General features: G+C 46.9%; 1 protein-coding gene and 1 pseudogene across 2 annotated transcripts; both read left to right on the top strand.

The window, feature by feature from the left end:
* Positions 1–362: 362 nt before the first annotated feature.
* On the top strand, positions 363–900 carry LOC129019737 (large ribosomal subunit protein eL34-like; annotated as a pseudogene).
* Positions 901–8,679: 7,779 nt separating this feature from the next.
* On the top strand, positions 8,680–11,621 carry GPR25 (G protein-coupled receptor 25). 2 transcript variants are annotated; one of them, XM_054462927.2, is made up of 2 exons: positions 8,680–8,715; positions 9,762–11,621. In XM_054462927.2, the coding sequence occupies exon 2, from the start codon at positions 9,816–9,818 to the stop codon at positions 10,899–10,901; it is 1,086 nt and encodes a 361-aa protein (XP_054318902.1). In that variant the 5' UTR covers positions 8,680–8,715; positions 9,762–9,815; the 3' UTR covers positions 10,902–11,621. The 2 variants fall into 2 exon arrangements, with proteins under 2 accessions (XP_054318902.1, XP_054318894.1); XM_054462919.1 differs by having other exon boundaries at positions 8,683–8,715; positions 9,634–11,615.
* The last annotated feature ends 2,794 nt before the right edge of the window (positions 11,622–14,415 follow it).

Here is a 14,415-nt window from a genome sequence, read left to right as displayed (position 1 = left end):
CATCATCAACACAACAACAGCTAAAATCAGACTGTTAGGCTCACCTACTGTTTAATATCTAGATTCATAAGGATGAGAGAATGGAGAAATTGCAAAAGTGGTGAAAACAAATTCTGATAATAGGTTGATCAGAATTACCTAGGAAACAGTTATTAGATGAAAAGGGCTAGGTAGGTCACAAAGGTAAGTTCTCTTCCACCAAGGAACTCTTGAAGTGGATGCCATTAGACCTTTACAAACAACTGATATACTGTTTGCTGTATTAGAGGTATGGAACCGAAAGTAAAGGACAGATGTGCCCTTGTCTTGTCAACAGTAAGAGGCTCTTGTCCATCAAGAGAATTCATGTACTAGATTATCTTATTAAAACTAACTCTATAAAGAACTTAAGACTGCTCTTCCTGGGGAACTTGTCTACAGGCACTCAGAATGGTCCAGCATTTGACATACTGTTGTAGGCTTTCCTACAATACAGCCTCTAACAAAAATACACTGTCCTGAACCCCTAGTAATAGAATTATTTACCTTTATACCAAGAAGGTTGGGAAAGCATCAAAATCTGTGTGTGGCGTGTGCCCAGGCAGACTTTGAGGGGTTTGTGCTGTAAGACCTAAAGTTCTTATGAGGTTATCCAAAACAAAGAAACATGTTAGGAGGGCCTATGGTGGTTCCATGTGTGCTAAATGTGTTTGTGACAGGATCAAGTGTGCTTTCCTTATCAAGGAGCAGAAAATCATTGTGAAAGTGTTGAAGGCACAAGCACAGAGTCAGAAAGCTAAATAAAAAATGAAGCTTTTTTGAGTAATAAAAATGAAAAGACTTGCTGTATGAAAAAAAAAAAAGACTATCTTACCTTGTCGGCCAACAGGATACCACATTAATTCTTTAAATAGTGAATTTTGCCGGGCACAGTGGCTCACGCCTATAATCCCAGCACTTTGGGAGGCTGAGGCAGGCAGATCACGAGGTCAGGAGATCGAGACCATCCTGGTTAACACGGTGAAACCCCGTCTCTACTAAAAGTACAAAAATTTAGCCGGGTGTGGTGGCGGGCTCCTGTAGTCCTAGCTACTCAGGAGGCTGAGGCAGAAGAATGGCGTCAACCCAGGAGGCGGAGCTTGCAGCGTGCTGAGATCGCTCTGCTGCACTCCAGCCTGCGCAACAGAGCGAGATTCCATCTCTAAATAAATAAATAAATAGTGAATTTTGAATTGCAGAGACATCAGTTCTGTTGATAGGGCCTTGAGGTCCTCATTTATGATGAGAACAAAGCTAACTGTAAACTGCATCCTCTTTCTTAGCCAGAGGCTAAGTACAGATATTTTTGTATACATTAGGAAATGAGTTTGTGCTTGGATTCTTTATAGTCTCAACACAATCGGTATTCAATAAATATTCGTCAAATGAATACATGAAGGGAAGACTATGCAGTCCTGGCCCAAAATTCAAAATCAAATTCAAAACGTGTTCTGATTTCTGCTAGGTCACCCTTAATTTCTTACTATAGATATTTTTGCCCCCAAAATATAAACCCACAGTTGGCTTTTCTGCTCTGACTCCCTCTGGTTCATGCCATTTCAAAGGACCCAGGTGCAGCTTGAAAATCTGAACTATTGGTCACCGTGACACAATGATGTACTGTTCCCTTTTACCTCTCTCCAGCTCTTCTCACAAATTATGGGCCAGTCTCAAGGCTCAAGTTATTCATGTTCTGCTGTTTCCACTCTTTCCAAGAAGGCCTTCAATATCAGCTTCGACTGACACCTCCATTCAGAATCTACATCTCCAGCCCTGAAAGCTCCCTCTGGGCCCACTCATGCATCTAACTGCCATCTCAACATTTTCACCTGGGAGTTCCAAAGTCATTCTCAACTCAATCTGTTTAAAAACCAAAAGTCAACCTGATTTTACAACTTCCTTATAAAATCAACTCTCCTTCTCGAAAGCCAGCCACCAAGACTGAAAGGTCTTATCCCTTCCTCTCTTATCTAACACAGAAGACAGCCTCATGCCCAGACAGCCACCAAATCCTATCAAATATTTTTACTTTGAAACTGCTCCTCATCCCTGCTGCCACCAGCTTCAAGTCCAGGCACCAAGATTATACCTAACTCTGCAAGAACCTTCAAGTGGTCTTTCCCTAATTCGATTTCACCCTCCAAAGTGTCTTGCAAAATCTAACTTTCTTAGACTTATCTTAAAAGTTCAACATTGTTTCTATTTTGAATTGTGGGGAGGATGGGGGTGGGGTGTTGAGGTGGTGGTAATCTGTTCAGTGCTTGGAACCACTAAAGGAATTGATCCTGTTTTTCAGGCTGCTCCTATACACAGACCTTTTCTTCAGAAAAGCTGACCTGCTTCAATCTTGATAGAAGTCAGGATATCACAATCTGCCTTATATCAAAGTTATTTGTACATTATAGCTAATCTCCAATAATGTGTAAGCTTCCTGTAAGGATGCACCATGTCACATTCTTTGTATCTGTTACATTACCCAATAACAGTGCTTGCCCCACAGAAAGAAGAGGCTGTTTACAAAGTCAACTGGAATCAAGTGTGATATTAAGAATTGGTTTTGGCCCGGGCGCGGTGGCTAACGCCTATAATCCCAGCACTTTGGGAGGCCGAGGTGGACAGATCACTTGAGGTCAGGAGTTCAAGACCAGTCTGGCCAGCATGGTGAAGCCTTGTCTCTACTAAAAATACAAAAACTAGCTGTGCATGGTGGCGCACGCCTGTAATCCCAGCTATTCAGGAGGCTGATGCAGGAGAATCACTCGAACCCAGGAGGCAGAGGCTGCAATGAGCCGAGATTGCACCACTGCACTCTAGCCTGGGTGACAGAGCAGGACTCCATCTCAAACAAAAAAAAGAATTGGTTTCACTGATCAGCAGCAGGATCACAGCACTGTAGAGGGAGCCTCTACCAATGCCAAGAGAATGCTGCCAAATTCCTGCTGCAAATACATGGAAATTTACACTAACTCTGTGAAATCACTGAAAAGTAATGGCAAATCATAGGTTAGAAGCTCCTGTGGGCAGAATAATTGCTACAAAGAGAAAACGTTACTTTCTTTCCAAACAAATTCTGGGGTCATTTTTATATTGGGGATGTCCCTATTGCTTGTCTTTTAAGTTTCTGATGGTTTTTTTTTTTTTTTACCTTTAAAAAACGTTTGAGCGACAAAAACTTGCAGTGGAAGAAAGGAGTCTCACTTTCCTTGAAAGCTACACTCTTCTCCTCCAGCTTCCCCTCCCTTCCCTGACTCCCTCCCCCATGTCCCCTAAGAGGCATCAATGATGTCAGGGGTAGATGGGGGGCCCTGGGACAATCACACAGCTGCAGGCCACAAGGCTTTCACATTGAGTCATCTCCTTAGCAGTGTGGGCTGAAGCCGAGTCTCATGTCTAACTCAGATGGTACCCTTTCCCAGCTACCCCGTATTTAGTACCTGAAAGTTTCTGAAGTAAATGAACATCTGAAACGTTCTGCAGGGCCTCTGGCATCCAGGGTGGGGCTCCTCATCTGGTGTGTGCCAGCCCTCCCTTAGATGTTGAGGGTGTTGAGGGTGCAGGGTAGGGGCAAGAGCTATTGCTGTCTTCTGTCCTCTAATACCCTGTTCCTCCCCGCCACCCTACACACACACACACACACACACACACACACACACACACACACACACACACACACACACACACACACACACACACACACACACACACACACACACACACACACACACACACACACACACACACACACACGGCCTCAGGGCTATGCGGTCTATGGGAAACCTCATCTTGGTAGCCAGTCAGTAATAGTGAATAAAATAGAGGACTCCCCATTCCCAGTTCAATGTTTATCGAGAGAGGTTGTAAAAACAAGGAGATGTGGCTTTGCAAGATTTTCCTCACACTCAGGACTCAAGTTACTGTTAACCTCTCCGTCAACCGCAACTGACTTGGCATAAGGCCACCTGTCTGTGCTTCAGTCCTGTCAGCAGTTTCTCTGCAGCATCCAGACTGTCACCTTGTAGAAATCACCATTAGGATAATACCAGGCACCAGACACTGTGGTGGTCAAATCTTGAAGAGTCAAATCTTGGGAGTCTCTCTTTATAGATTCCCAATCCAATCCCCAAAACATTTACTTACCACCCAGGAAAGAAAGCACCGTGACCTGGAGGGTAGGAGAAGCAGCGCAAGCAGCTGAGTCTAGCAGCAGGACCACCAGAAACTAGAGCCATTCTTCACAATGCTGCCAGCCAGGGAACGGAGTGAGCCCATGAGCTCCAACCCAGCATGGGCAGCACCTTCCACAAAGGGTGCCTTATTTGATCTTCACAACACCCCTATCGGGTAGATACTATCATGCCTATTTTAAGATGTGGAAACTGGAGCCCAAGATCACACAGCTATCAAGTTATAAAGCTGACATTTAACCTGGACTCTGACCACTAATAACCTGATCTGCATGTTCACTGATCAGAAACAGACAAAATGACATATAAGAAATTGATATTGGCCGGGCACAGTGGCTCACACTTGTAATCCCAGCATTTTGGGAGGCCAAGGTGAGAGGATCGCTTGAAGCCAGGAATTTGAGATCAGCCTGGGCAATATAGTGAAACTGTATCTCTACAAAAAGTAAAAAATAACATTAGCCAGGCATGGTGCTGTGCACCTGTAGTCCCAGCTTCTCAGGAGGCTGATGCAGGAGGATTGCCTGAGCTGAAGAATTTGAGGCTGCAGTGATCTATGATCGCACTGGGCTACACTGCAGCCTGGGCAACAGAGCAAGCCCCTGTCTGTAAAAAAAAAAAAAAAAAAAAAGAAGAAGAAATGCATATAATAAAAAAAAAAGAAATGCATATAATAAATTTTATATCACAACACAGAGCAAGGTTTTAAAATATATATATTTTAAATTTAATGATGTTAGGAAAGCTGGATAGAAATATGAAAACATCGATTACACACTAGGCAAACTTTAAAATATTAACGAAAATTATTTTTTAATGACAGACTGAATCTTCTTACATTGTCAAAGAGAAAGTAACATTCTAAACTCTGAAATTGCTAATAGCAACAAATTTGACTATATGAAAATGTAAAACTAAAATAAATAATAGCTAAGAAAAGAATTTGGAAAAATATTTGAATCAAGTGGAATAAATCATGATTCATCCTACATATATAGTTTGTACAAATTAATAAGAAATACAAAGATTATAATAAATGTGTGAAGGACATGATTAGAATGGTTCACTTAGGAAATAAATAGATTTTCCATCTTATTTATAAACAAGTGCAAATTGAAATGAGGTACCATTTTACCTCACTGCCTATTACAATGGAAAATATATGTTACTGATGAACATCTCTAAGAAGACTGTGTTGAACCTTATACTCTCATACAATGCCAGTGACATTCTAAACTGCTAATTACTGTAAACATTTGTATCAAGCAATAAAAATTTTCATAGCCTTTGTTACAAAATTTGTATTTATAACGTGTTTTATAACATATTTATATAAATAAATGTTATATTTATACATATTTATATAAATATGTTATATTTATACATATTTATATGTATATAAATACATACTTATATGTATTTATAACAAATACAAGAACATTTATGTTATAAAAACAGTATAAAAGAAAAAAGTCATAAGTGCAATTATTCATTACAAATTTCTATAACAGTTAAAAATACTAGAAACATCCTAAATATCCATATTTAAGGGTTTAGAAAATTAAGCAACATAGACTCGTGGATTTATATGATATTAATTGAGAATACTGTGTACACTCTAATTACAGATATGATTTTGAAACACCTGTGTAAAAAATGTGAAGAATATCTGAAATGGAATATTTAAAAATAGAAAATCTAAAAATCATGAGATTATAAATGAATACTTTTGAAAATGTCCTTCACTGGCTAAGTTTGGTTGTGTAGCGGTAGCAGGTCCAAGATGACTACTTCTTCTTTATTCTGTAATGTGATTAGATGGCTTTTATGATTAAAAATAAAAAGGCAAATACAATTTACTTAAAATGTTAAGATTCTTTGTACAGAAAAATTAAAATTGGAAAAAATAAATTATAAGAACTTAAATATAACCTGTAAAGGGGCAGAAATAAACCTACTCTCGAAAACAATTTAGCCCGAAGCATTGGATATTTATTTAAAGTATCTCCTCTGTTTTCAGGCTTGTGCTAATCACCCTGATGAGTAGAAAGAAGCTCCCCCTCGCCCTGAGAAGTTCATAATCCCATGGGCAAGGCAAGACAGAGCCACGTAACAGTTGCCCTGGCTCCAGCAGTGCAGAGAGAGGAAGTCCTATTAGGGATGGAGGTCAGAGAAGGCTCCCAGGGGTGGGATGGAGGAAGAGGGAAGACTGCTTCTGCTTTGTCCACACCTGTTAGAGAGCATGGCCGGGATTCCCAGCCTGTAAGGGTGAGTGTTTCTATTAGGTGACTTGTGTGTAATCCTGTGGGGAGTCCTCCTGAAGGGTGAAAGAGCGGTCTTGTGAAGTTGGCCTTGGTCACTGAAACCGGGCTGGGCACCCCGGGAGACCAGGCCTAAGGCAGTGTCCCTGACTCTGACCTTTGCTGCTTCTTCCCATCCAGACAAGTTCAGTAAGGCCCACGGACAGCACCCAGGCCTCAGCAGAGAAAATTCAGCATATGCTCTGGGCCACAGACTTCCCTTGGGTATGAGATGATGGCCCAGGAAGCAAGTAGCTCTGTGATTTTTAAAATAAACAACCTACTTCTACTTCCCCTCAACCCCCTTCCTATATTCCCCTCTTGGTCTGCTTGCCCCATTCTTTGTTTTCACCTGGTAGCTTCTCTGCTGTTCATCTCTAGCTTTCAGGATCACTCACACTCTCTGAGCCCCCAGACTGAGGTGTGCCCGAGGGGGTGAAGTCCAGCAACACTGGGTCTGTCTCTGATGGTCTCTGGGCTCTGGCAGGCAAGCACTGCCCCTGCTAGCCTTCTAGGGGAGGAGGCTGCAGCCCCCTACTCCACCCCGGATGTGGGCACCGCTCACCAGCAACCACATGCTCAGACATTAGAAAAGCGGCTCTGGGGTGGGTCTTCAGGGGAAAACCAAGCCCGGAGGCTGAAATGCCAGTGAAGGGAAGGTCCAGACCATTCATTCCCTAGCCTCTTCTCTTCTCTGCCCATCTTGTAATTGGTGTGGGAGAAATTCTTGACAGGAGCAGCCTAAACACTGCATACCCAACCTTCTGTGAGCTCTAGGACCATTTTCTTCTTGAGATGGAGTCTCTCTCTTTCACCCAGGCTGGAGTGCAGTGGCTTGATCTCAGCTCACTGCAACCTTTGCCTCCTGGGTTCAAGCGATTCTCCCACCTCAGCCTCCTGAGTAGCTGGGACTTGCGTGTGCCACCGTGCCCGGCTAATTTTTGTATTTTTAGTAGAGACGGGGTTTCACCATGTTGGCCAGGCTGGTCTCGAGCTCCTGACCTGAAGTGATCTGCCCACCTTGGCCTCCCAAAGTGCTGGGATTAGATGTGAGCCACCGCACCCAGCCTCTAAGACCATTTTCCAAATCCTTCCTAGGGATCTCCGTGTGCCAGAGGGAACCTGAGCGAGGGTGACCTTATGTCCCAGTTTGCCCAAAATAGTCCTGGTTTACGGCCCAGGTTAATTCTGATAGTGCCCCTTTCACTCTCAGAAACATCCTGGTTTAGATGATAAATTATTTCATGACGCCACTTCAAACCAACATCAAACTGAACATATACACACACGCGCCTCTCTGTGTTCTTGGCAGTTAAGGGGACAGCGTCCATATAGTCGCTAAGCAGAGAAACCCCAGGCTTACCTTTGACTCCTCTTTGTGAGACCTATGATGTTACAATTATCTCTTGAATATATCCTCCCATTTCTGTCCCCACTGCTCATGATCTATTTCAGACACAAATAATTAACAACCTACTATGGGGTCTCCCTGGCTTGAGACTCTCCCTTCTCCATAGTTCTGCCAGCGATCTTTTCAAAACACAGATTGATGCCTCCTGGCTCCCCATGACCTACAGATTGAAATCCAAATCCCTTCATGATCCTTTCCTGCTTCATCTCCTGCCCCCGCCTTCCTACCCTGGGCTCTGGCAGACTGCTTGTCCCCTGAAAAGCTCACATTCCTACTCATTTTGGTATACTTGTTCCCTTTACTCCCTCCTCCGAGTCTGACCCTTTCTTCTCTTTTCTGCTGCTCTTATTTGACTTTCAGCTCCTTCCTGGGACTGATCTCAAGTGTCATCTCCTAGAAGGCCTTTTCTGATTCAGCCCTCCCATCAAAAATAATCACTCCCCCTCCACTAAACCCTAAGAGGGCTTGGTTTTTAACATTTACTACAATTTGGCCCCTGCATAAGGTTACATAAGTTTCTGCTTATGTAACCATCTCTCCTGCCTATGCAACAAACTGCGAAGGCCAAGAATGGCATCTCTTGCAGTGCCTGGAACAGTGCCCGCTTCATGGAGGAGTTCATTGTTAACAAGTCTGAATCGAACAAAATTGATAATCCACCTCAAATTTTCCACACCAGGTTGCCCAGCACATCAGCCACTCATTCCTGGGAACACTGGGGTCAGACTCAGAGGGCACTGTTACATCATCAGTTCCACCACAATATCTTGTGGAAGGGATATCTGCTAAGAAGAATTCAGATGTAAGTGGCTGCATGCCTCCTTCAGGAGAAAGAGCAAGCTTTCCCTCACCCATCCTCTCCTCCTTAGGTCCCACTGCTCCCTCAGGGTCAGACTTCATTCTCCCTCGTCTTTATGAATCCTCCCCTTACTCTCAGTTTCTCAGTTCACAAGGGATCTTGCTGCCTCCAAGCTCCTGACTCATAATTTAGGACAACTAATCTGGTGTTTCATTAGGTGTCATCTTTTGAACTGAGCTTACATCTGTGTCTGGCTTGATAGGTTTTTTAGGATAGGAGAAGACAGGGAAGAGGCAGATGTGAATCCCAGGTTTCACCCCTTTCCAGCAGGATGATCTGACTACACCCCTTCCTCGCTGCCTTAAAACCCTTTCGCGTGGCTTCATGAGGACCCGATTGGGTCAGAGAAGCCACTCATAGGGTGAAGACATGAGCCCCACATCTCAGGACGCTAACAACTGCTTAAGTGCCCAGGGCGGGCTCCCCCACCCACCCAGATCTGCTGTGTCCCGGCAGTGGACTCTTTCCTAGGGAAGAGGTGGATTTGGGGTGGGGCGTGCCTTAGGCCCCATACTCATAAAATCCCGGGGCTGTCTTCTCACCTCTAAAACAGAGAAAACAGCAGCTGGTGGGTGCAGGTGGGAAGGGGTGAGGTGGAGGCTGAGAAGAGATTAGGGCTCTCGGGCACCCACCACCTCTTGCAACACGACCCTGAGACAGTGGGGCAAGTATCCCGATTTCACGAACAAAGAAACTGAGCAACTAAGAGAGGAATGGGCCACGCTCCTACTGGGAGGCCGGGCAGGTCTCCCAGCCCTGAGGACTTTTCCTCCCAAGACTTAGATGTGAAGCCCCTTTTGCCTGTCCCTGCCCTTACCCCTCGGGTCAGCCCCAAATCGGAGGCCACCATCTTTCTCACAGGAGCCTGCCCCTCCCACCTCATCCCCTCCTCCCTCCCCTCTTTCCTGCCCACCCATTTGCCTCGGGCTAGGGTGGCAGGAAGGGAGGTGCAGGGCACGGGCGTGAAGAGCAAATCCCCTCCTGCTCAGAGCTGCTGCCGCCTGCGTCCAGGGCTGCACCCCGCGCAGGCCTCATAGCCAGGCATGGCCCCCACAGAGCCCTGGAGCCCCAGCCCGGGGTCCGCGCCCTGGGACTACTCGGGGTTGGACGGCCTGGAGGAGCTGGAGCTGTGTCCGGCCGGGGACCTGCCCTACGGCTACGTCTACATCCCCGCGCTCTACCTGGCGGCCTTCTCCGTGGGCCTGCTGGGCAACGCCTTCGTGGTGTGGCTCCTGGCCGGGCGGCGCGGCCCGCGGCGGCTGGTGGACACCTTCGTGCTGCACCTGGCGGCAGCTGACCTGGGCTTCGTGCTCACGCTGCCGCTGTGGGCCGCGGCGGCGGCGCTAGGCGGCCGCTGGCCGTTCGGCGAGGGCCTCTGCAAGCTCAGCAGCTTCGCGCTGGCGGGCACGCGCTGCGCGGGCGCGCTGCTGCTGGCGGGCATGAGCGTGGACCGCTACCTGGCCGTGGTGAAGCTGCTCGAGGCCAGGCCCCTGCGCACCCCGCGCTGCGCGCTGGCCTCGTGCTGCGGCGTCTGGGCCGTGGCGCTGCTGGCCGGCCTGCCCTCCCTGGTCTACCGGGGGTTGCAGCCCCTGCCTGGGGGCCAGGACAGCCAGTGCGGCGAGGAGCCCTCCCACGCCTTCCAGGGCCTCAGCTTGCTGCTGCTGCTGCTGACCTTCGTGCTGCCCCTGGTCGTCACCCTCTTCTGCTACTGCCGCATCTCGCGCCGCCTGCGCCGGCCGCCGCACGTGGGTCGGGCCCGGAGGAACTCGCTGCGCATCATCTTCGCCATCGAGAGCACGTTTGTGGGCTCCTGGCTGCCCTTCAGCGCCCTGCGGGCCGTCTTCCACCTGGCGCGTCTGGGGGCGCTGCCGCTGCCGTGCCCCCTGCTGCTGGCATTGCGCTGGGGCCTCACCATTGCCACCTGCCTGGCCTTCGTCAACAGCTGCGCCAACCCGCTCATCTACCTCCTGCTGGACCGCTCATTCCGAGCCCGGGCGCTGGACGGGGCCTGCAGGCGCACCGGCCGCCTGGCGCGAAGGATCAGCTCGGCCTCTTCGCTCTCCAGGGACGACAGTTCCGTGTTCCGTTGCCGGGCCCAGGCCGCGAACACTGCCTCGGCCTCCTGGTAGCTGCCCCGGGCCGCTGGAGGTGGGCGGCAGCGGAGCACCGAGAGGAGGCGAGAGGTCCCGGAGGGGACTGAGCTCCCCAGACGCGCGTGTTCTGGCGGCAGCAAGCTGCTCCGGCCGGCATCGCATTTCCTCGCGCGCTGCCTCGACTCCCAGGGTCTCCTCCATCAGCTTCCCCGGAACCTCAGAGCAATTAAACTCTCCTAAACCAGGCTCCTGTGACTAGCTGTTCCCTCTCAGCCTGCAGGGTACCTGAGCTAATTTTGTCCGGTCCAAGATAGGTGCTATGAGATGGAGCAGACAGCAACTCGGAGACACGCAGATTCACCAAGTAGACAGAAGGGAAGTGGGTTTCCTTCTCTGTCCCATCGGGAAGAGAACCCCCCAGAATATCTAACCCAGACCCCCAAAATGCCATTCTGATTTCTGGCTGTGCTTTCTCCCGTCTCCCACAATAGCCTTTGCTTTCAGAGAAATACCTTCTCCAAGTCAGACCCCCTGCCCTTCTCACTCACAAAAGCCTGGTGTTGAATCTGGTGACACTTCTCCTCGTGAAGCGGCAGGACTCACCTGGAAGTTGTTCTGGTCTTTCCCTCTGGACAGAAGGTCCTGAAATCGCTCACCAGGCGTTTTTTGAGGTCTCCATCACTCAGCCAGGAACCTCAAAATCTTCTCTGTGAATTCATCTTTCTCAATAAACACTCTTGCTAGCCCTGTCTTGACAACCGTCTTTGCTTGAGCAGTGGGAGTGAAATGCATATCAGGAGGCGGGTCGTACACTGGGTGAGACAAAACTCAACACAGTAGTTGAGGTTGATCTCAGGATGATGAGGATTTGGGGTGGTGTCTGGGAGCATGAGAGCTGGCTGCACTCTGCAGGTGCAGTAATCTCACAGGAGGAAGCAAATCATTTATTCTTATTTTTAAGGACATTTCACATTTTGAAAATTACCGAAAGAAAATATGTTTATATAAGGGCATCTGCCAGCCGAGTGTCACTTCCAAGAGAAGATGTGTCGTTTTGGATTTTCAAATATATACCAGGCCCCCCCCCGCTTTTTTTTTCCTATCTTTTTTCGGACCTTCCAGTACAAACTTTGGGGATTAGCCATTTTCTGACTCTGTCATTTCTCCTTTGAGGTTTCTGTAGGGTTTGGAAATTCACTGTTTATACTTTTGATTTAAGAGGATTTGGCCTAAAGACATTTCAGTCAGTGCACATCCTAGCCAGATCCCCACAGGCCAGTCTTGTTGCAAGCTTTGGGGGAACGGGTGGGTGTGCACGCAAATCAGCACCTCAGTGCTAGGTTGGGTCTGAAGCCTGGCATTCAGTCGCAGGCTATCCATCCCATCCCGCCATCAAATACCCCTGTATTCTCTTCAGCATTTGGAGCTGCTGGATTGAACAACGGCTCTCCTAGGTCAGCCTGCCAAAAAGTGCATCTCTGCATGTTCCTCCCATATACTCCAAGAGAGGCAAGCCTTGCAGCCTGTGAGGTCACCTCTGCCAGCAGGACACATTTCAGGCACTTCGGTGTTTGAGAGTTCAGTTAAGTCTTGGCCCTTCCTATCCTCACTATTGCTCTCCAAGGCAAGAAATTATTTTTTCATGGGGCTGAGACCCCAGAATTTTCAGGGCAGGGAAGCTGACTGTCATCTGGGTTTGTGTGTGACAAGATCTCAGAGTACAGAAGAGGAACTTTTCTAGGCTATTGGGACTGAGCCCCCACTTCCACCCCTGCCAAGTTGCTGCTTCTGACTTACTGACTAGTTGAGTTCCCTGAAAACAGACAGGAAGAAAGAAGGCTTCTCCGTGCCCTGGTGGGTTTTCGTCTCCCCTCCTGCAGTAGCTATTGAAACTCAGCATTCCCCTCCTGCTGTGGAACTCTGCAATGCGGAGACAGTTTCCACCCTTTGAGTAGACCACAGAATCGATCTACCATGTGTCCTTTGGAAATTTTCCCTTCAATTCAGACAAAAATGAAAGAGGATCAGTGAGCTCCCATCTCCCACTGGGGAAGATGAGGCTCAGATTCATCGAGGAACTGGTTAAACGAGCATTCCCGCATATGTGGCTGGTGGGAGTAGATTCCTTTAGAAAGCAATTGTCAATCTTTGTCAAGAGCTTTAGAACTTTTCATATCCTGTTTATTTAAAATGTTTATACCCTTCGACCCTGTAGTTTTGCTTCTGCCACTCTCTTCTAATGCAACAGTACTGAATTTAAATGATTCTGCACTGAGTTATAGAAGTTTTTTTGTTTTGTTTTTGTTTTTTGTTTTTTTGAGGCGGAGTCTTGCTCTGTCACCCAGACTGGAGTGCAGTGGTGCGATCTCGGCTCACTGCAACCTCCACCTCCTGGGTTCAAGCGATTCTCCTGCCTCAGCCTCCCAAGTAGCTGGGAATACAGGTGTGCACCACCACGCCCAGCTAACTTTTTGTATTTTTAGTAGAGACGGGGTTTCACCATGTTAGCCAGAATGGTCTCAATCTCTTGACCTCGTGATCCACCTGCCTCGGCCTCCCGAAGTGCTGGGACTACAGGTGTGAGGCAGTGCACCCGGCGGCTGAGTTATAGAAGTTTTTAAAGAGTTAAACCTGAAAGGAAACAACTTTAATGTCCAACAATAGTGTAATGTTTTTATTAAGATGAATGACTATTATGCAAATTTAAGATGTTCTTTAAAGAGAGATTGAAAAATGTTGACGATAACTTAAAAGGGAAAAAAAGGTAAAATTGTATCTGTAGCACACCCACACACTTCAAGTCTGGAGGATGTAAAATGGTTAGCACTGGTTTTGTTAAGTAAAACATAACATGCTTCATAGTCCTTTTGATAAAAATGATCTTTTGCTCTTTTATTTCTCATAGCTCAAGTTTTGAACACTATAGGTATATCTCTTTTCTCTAGGTTCTAACTAATGGAATGCTGTCGATTTATTTCATTGCTTCTTGCTTGTCTTTCCTGTCAGGATGCGAGCTCCATGCATGCAGACAGTTTTGTCTGTTGGTTCAAGGCTGTGTTCCCAGTGCCTGGAACATGCCTGCACATCTCAGGCACTCACTAACTACCTGTTGAATGAATGATCATCAGGACCATGTCATGATATGAAATGATGTCATAGAATGTGAAGAGTAAAAGGAAGGCTATTGCATTTTATGTATAACAGCTATGGTTTATTAAAGGACTTGCAAAAAAAGGCTAGGAAGAAATACAATAATCATTAATGATAATGATTGTGTATGATTGTATTAGAGTAAGTGGATTTTAGATCGTTTTTCCCCTCCATTTCTTTACTTTTAAATGTTCTATGAGTTTTTTTTTTTTTTTTTTAAAGACACAGAGTCTTCCCGTGCAAACATAGCTCACTGCAGCCTCCACCTCCTGGCCTCAAGCGATCCCCCAACCTTGGCCTCCCAAGGTTTGCTAGGATTACAGGTATGAACCACTGTGCCTCGGTTTATAAGCTTCTTTTTTTTTTTTTTTTTTTTTTAGACGGAGTCATGTTCTGTCAC

The sequence above is a fragment of the Pongo pygmaeus genome, chromosome 1 (assembly GCF_028885625.2).
Source record: "Pongo pygmaeus isolate AG05252 chromosome 1, NHGRI_mPonPyg2-v2.0_pri, whole genome shotgun sequence".
Classification (NCBI taxonomy): domain Eukaryota; kingdom Metazoa; phylum Chordata; class Mammalia; order Primates; family Hominidae; genus Pongo; species Pongo pygmaeus.
Note: the sequence above shows the minus strand (reverse complement) of the source record. Positions and strands in the feature narration are given on the sequence as shown.

Coding starts and splice junctions, on each gene's coding strand:
- GPR25 (XM_054462927.2), top strand. CDS start 9,816: ATGGCCCCCACAGAGCCCTGGAGCCCCAGCCCGGGGTCCGCGCCCTGG.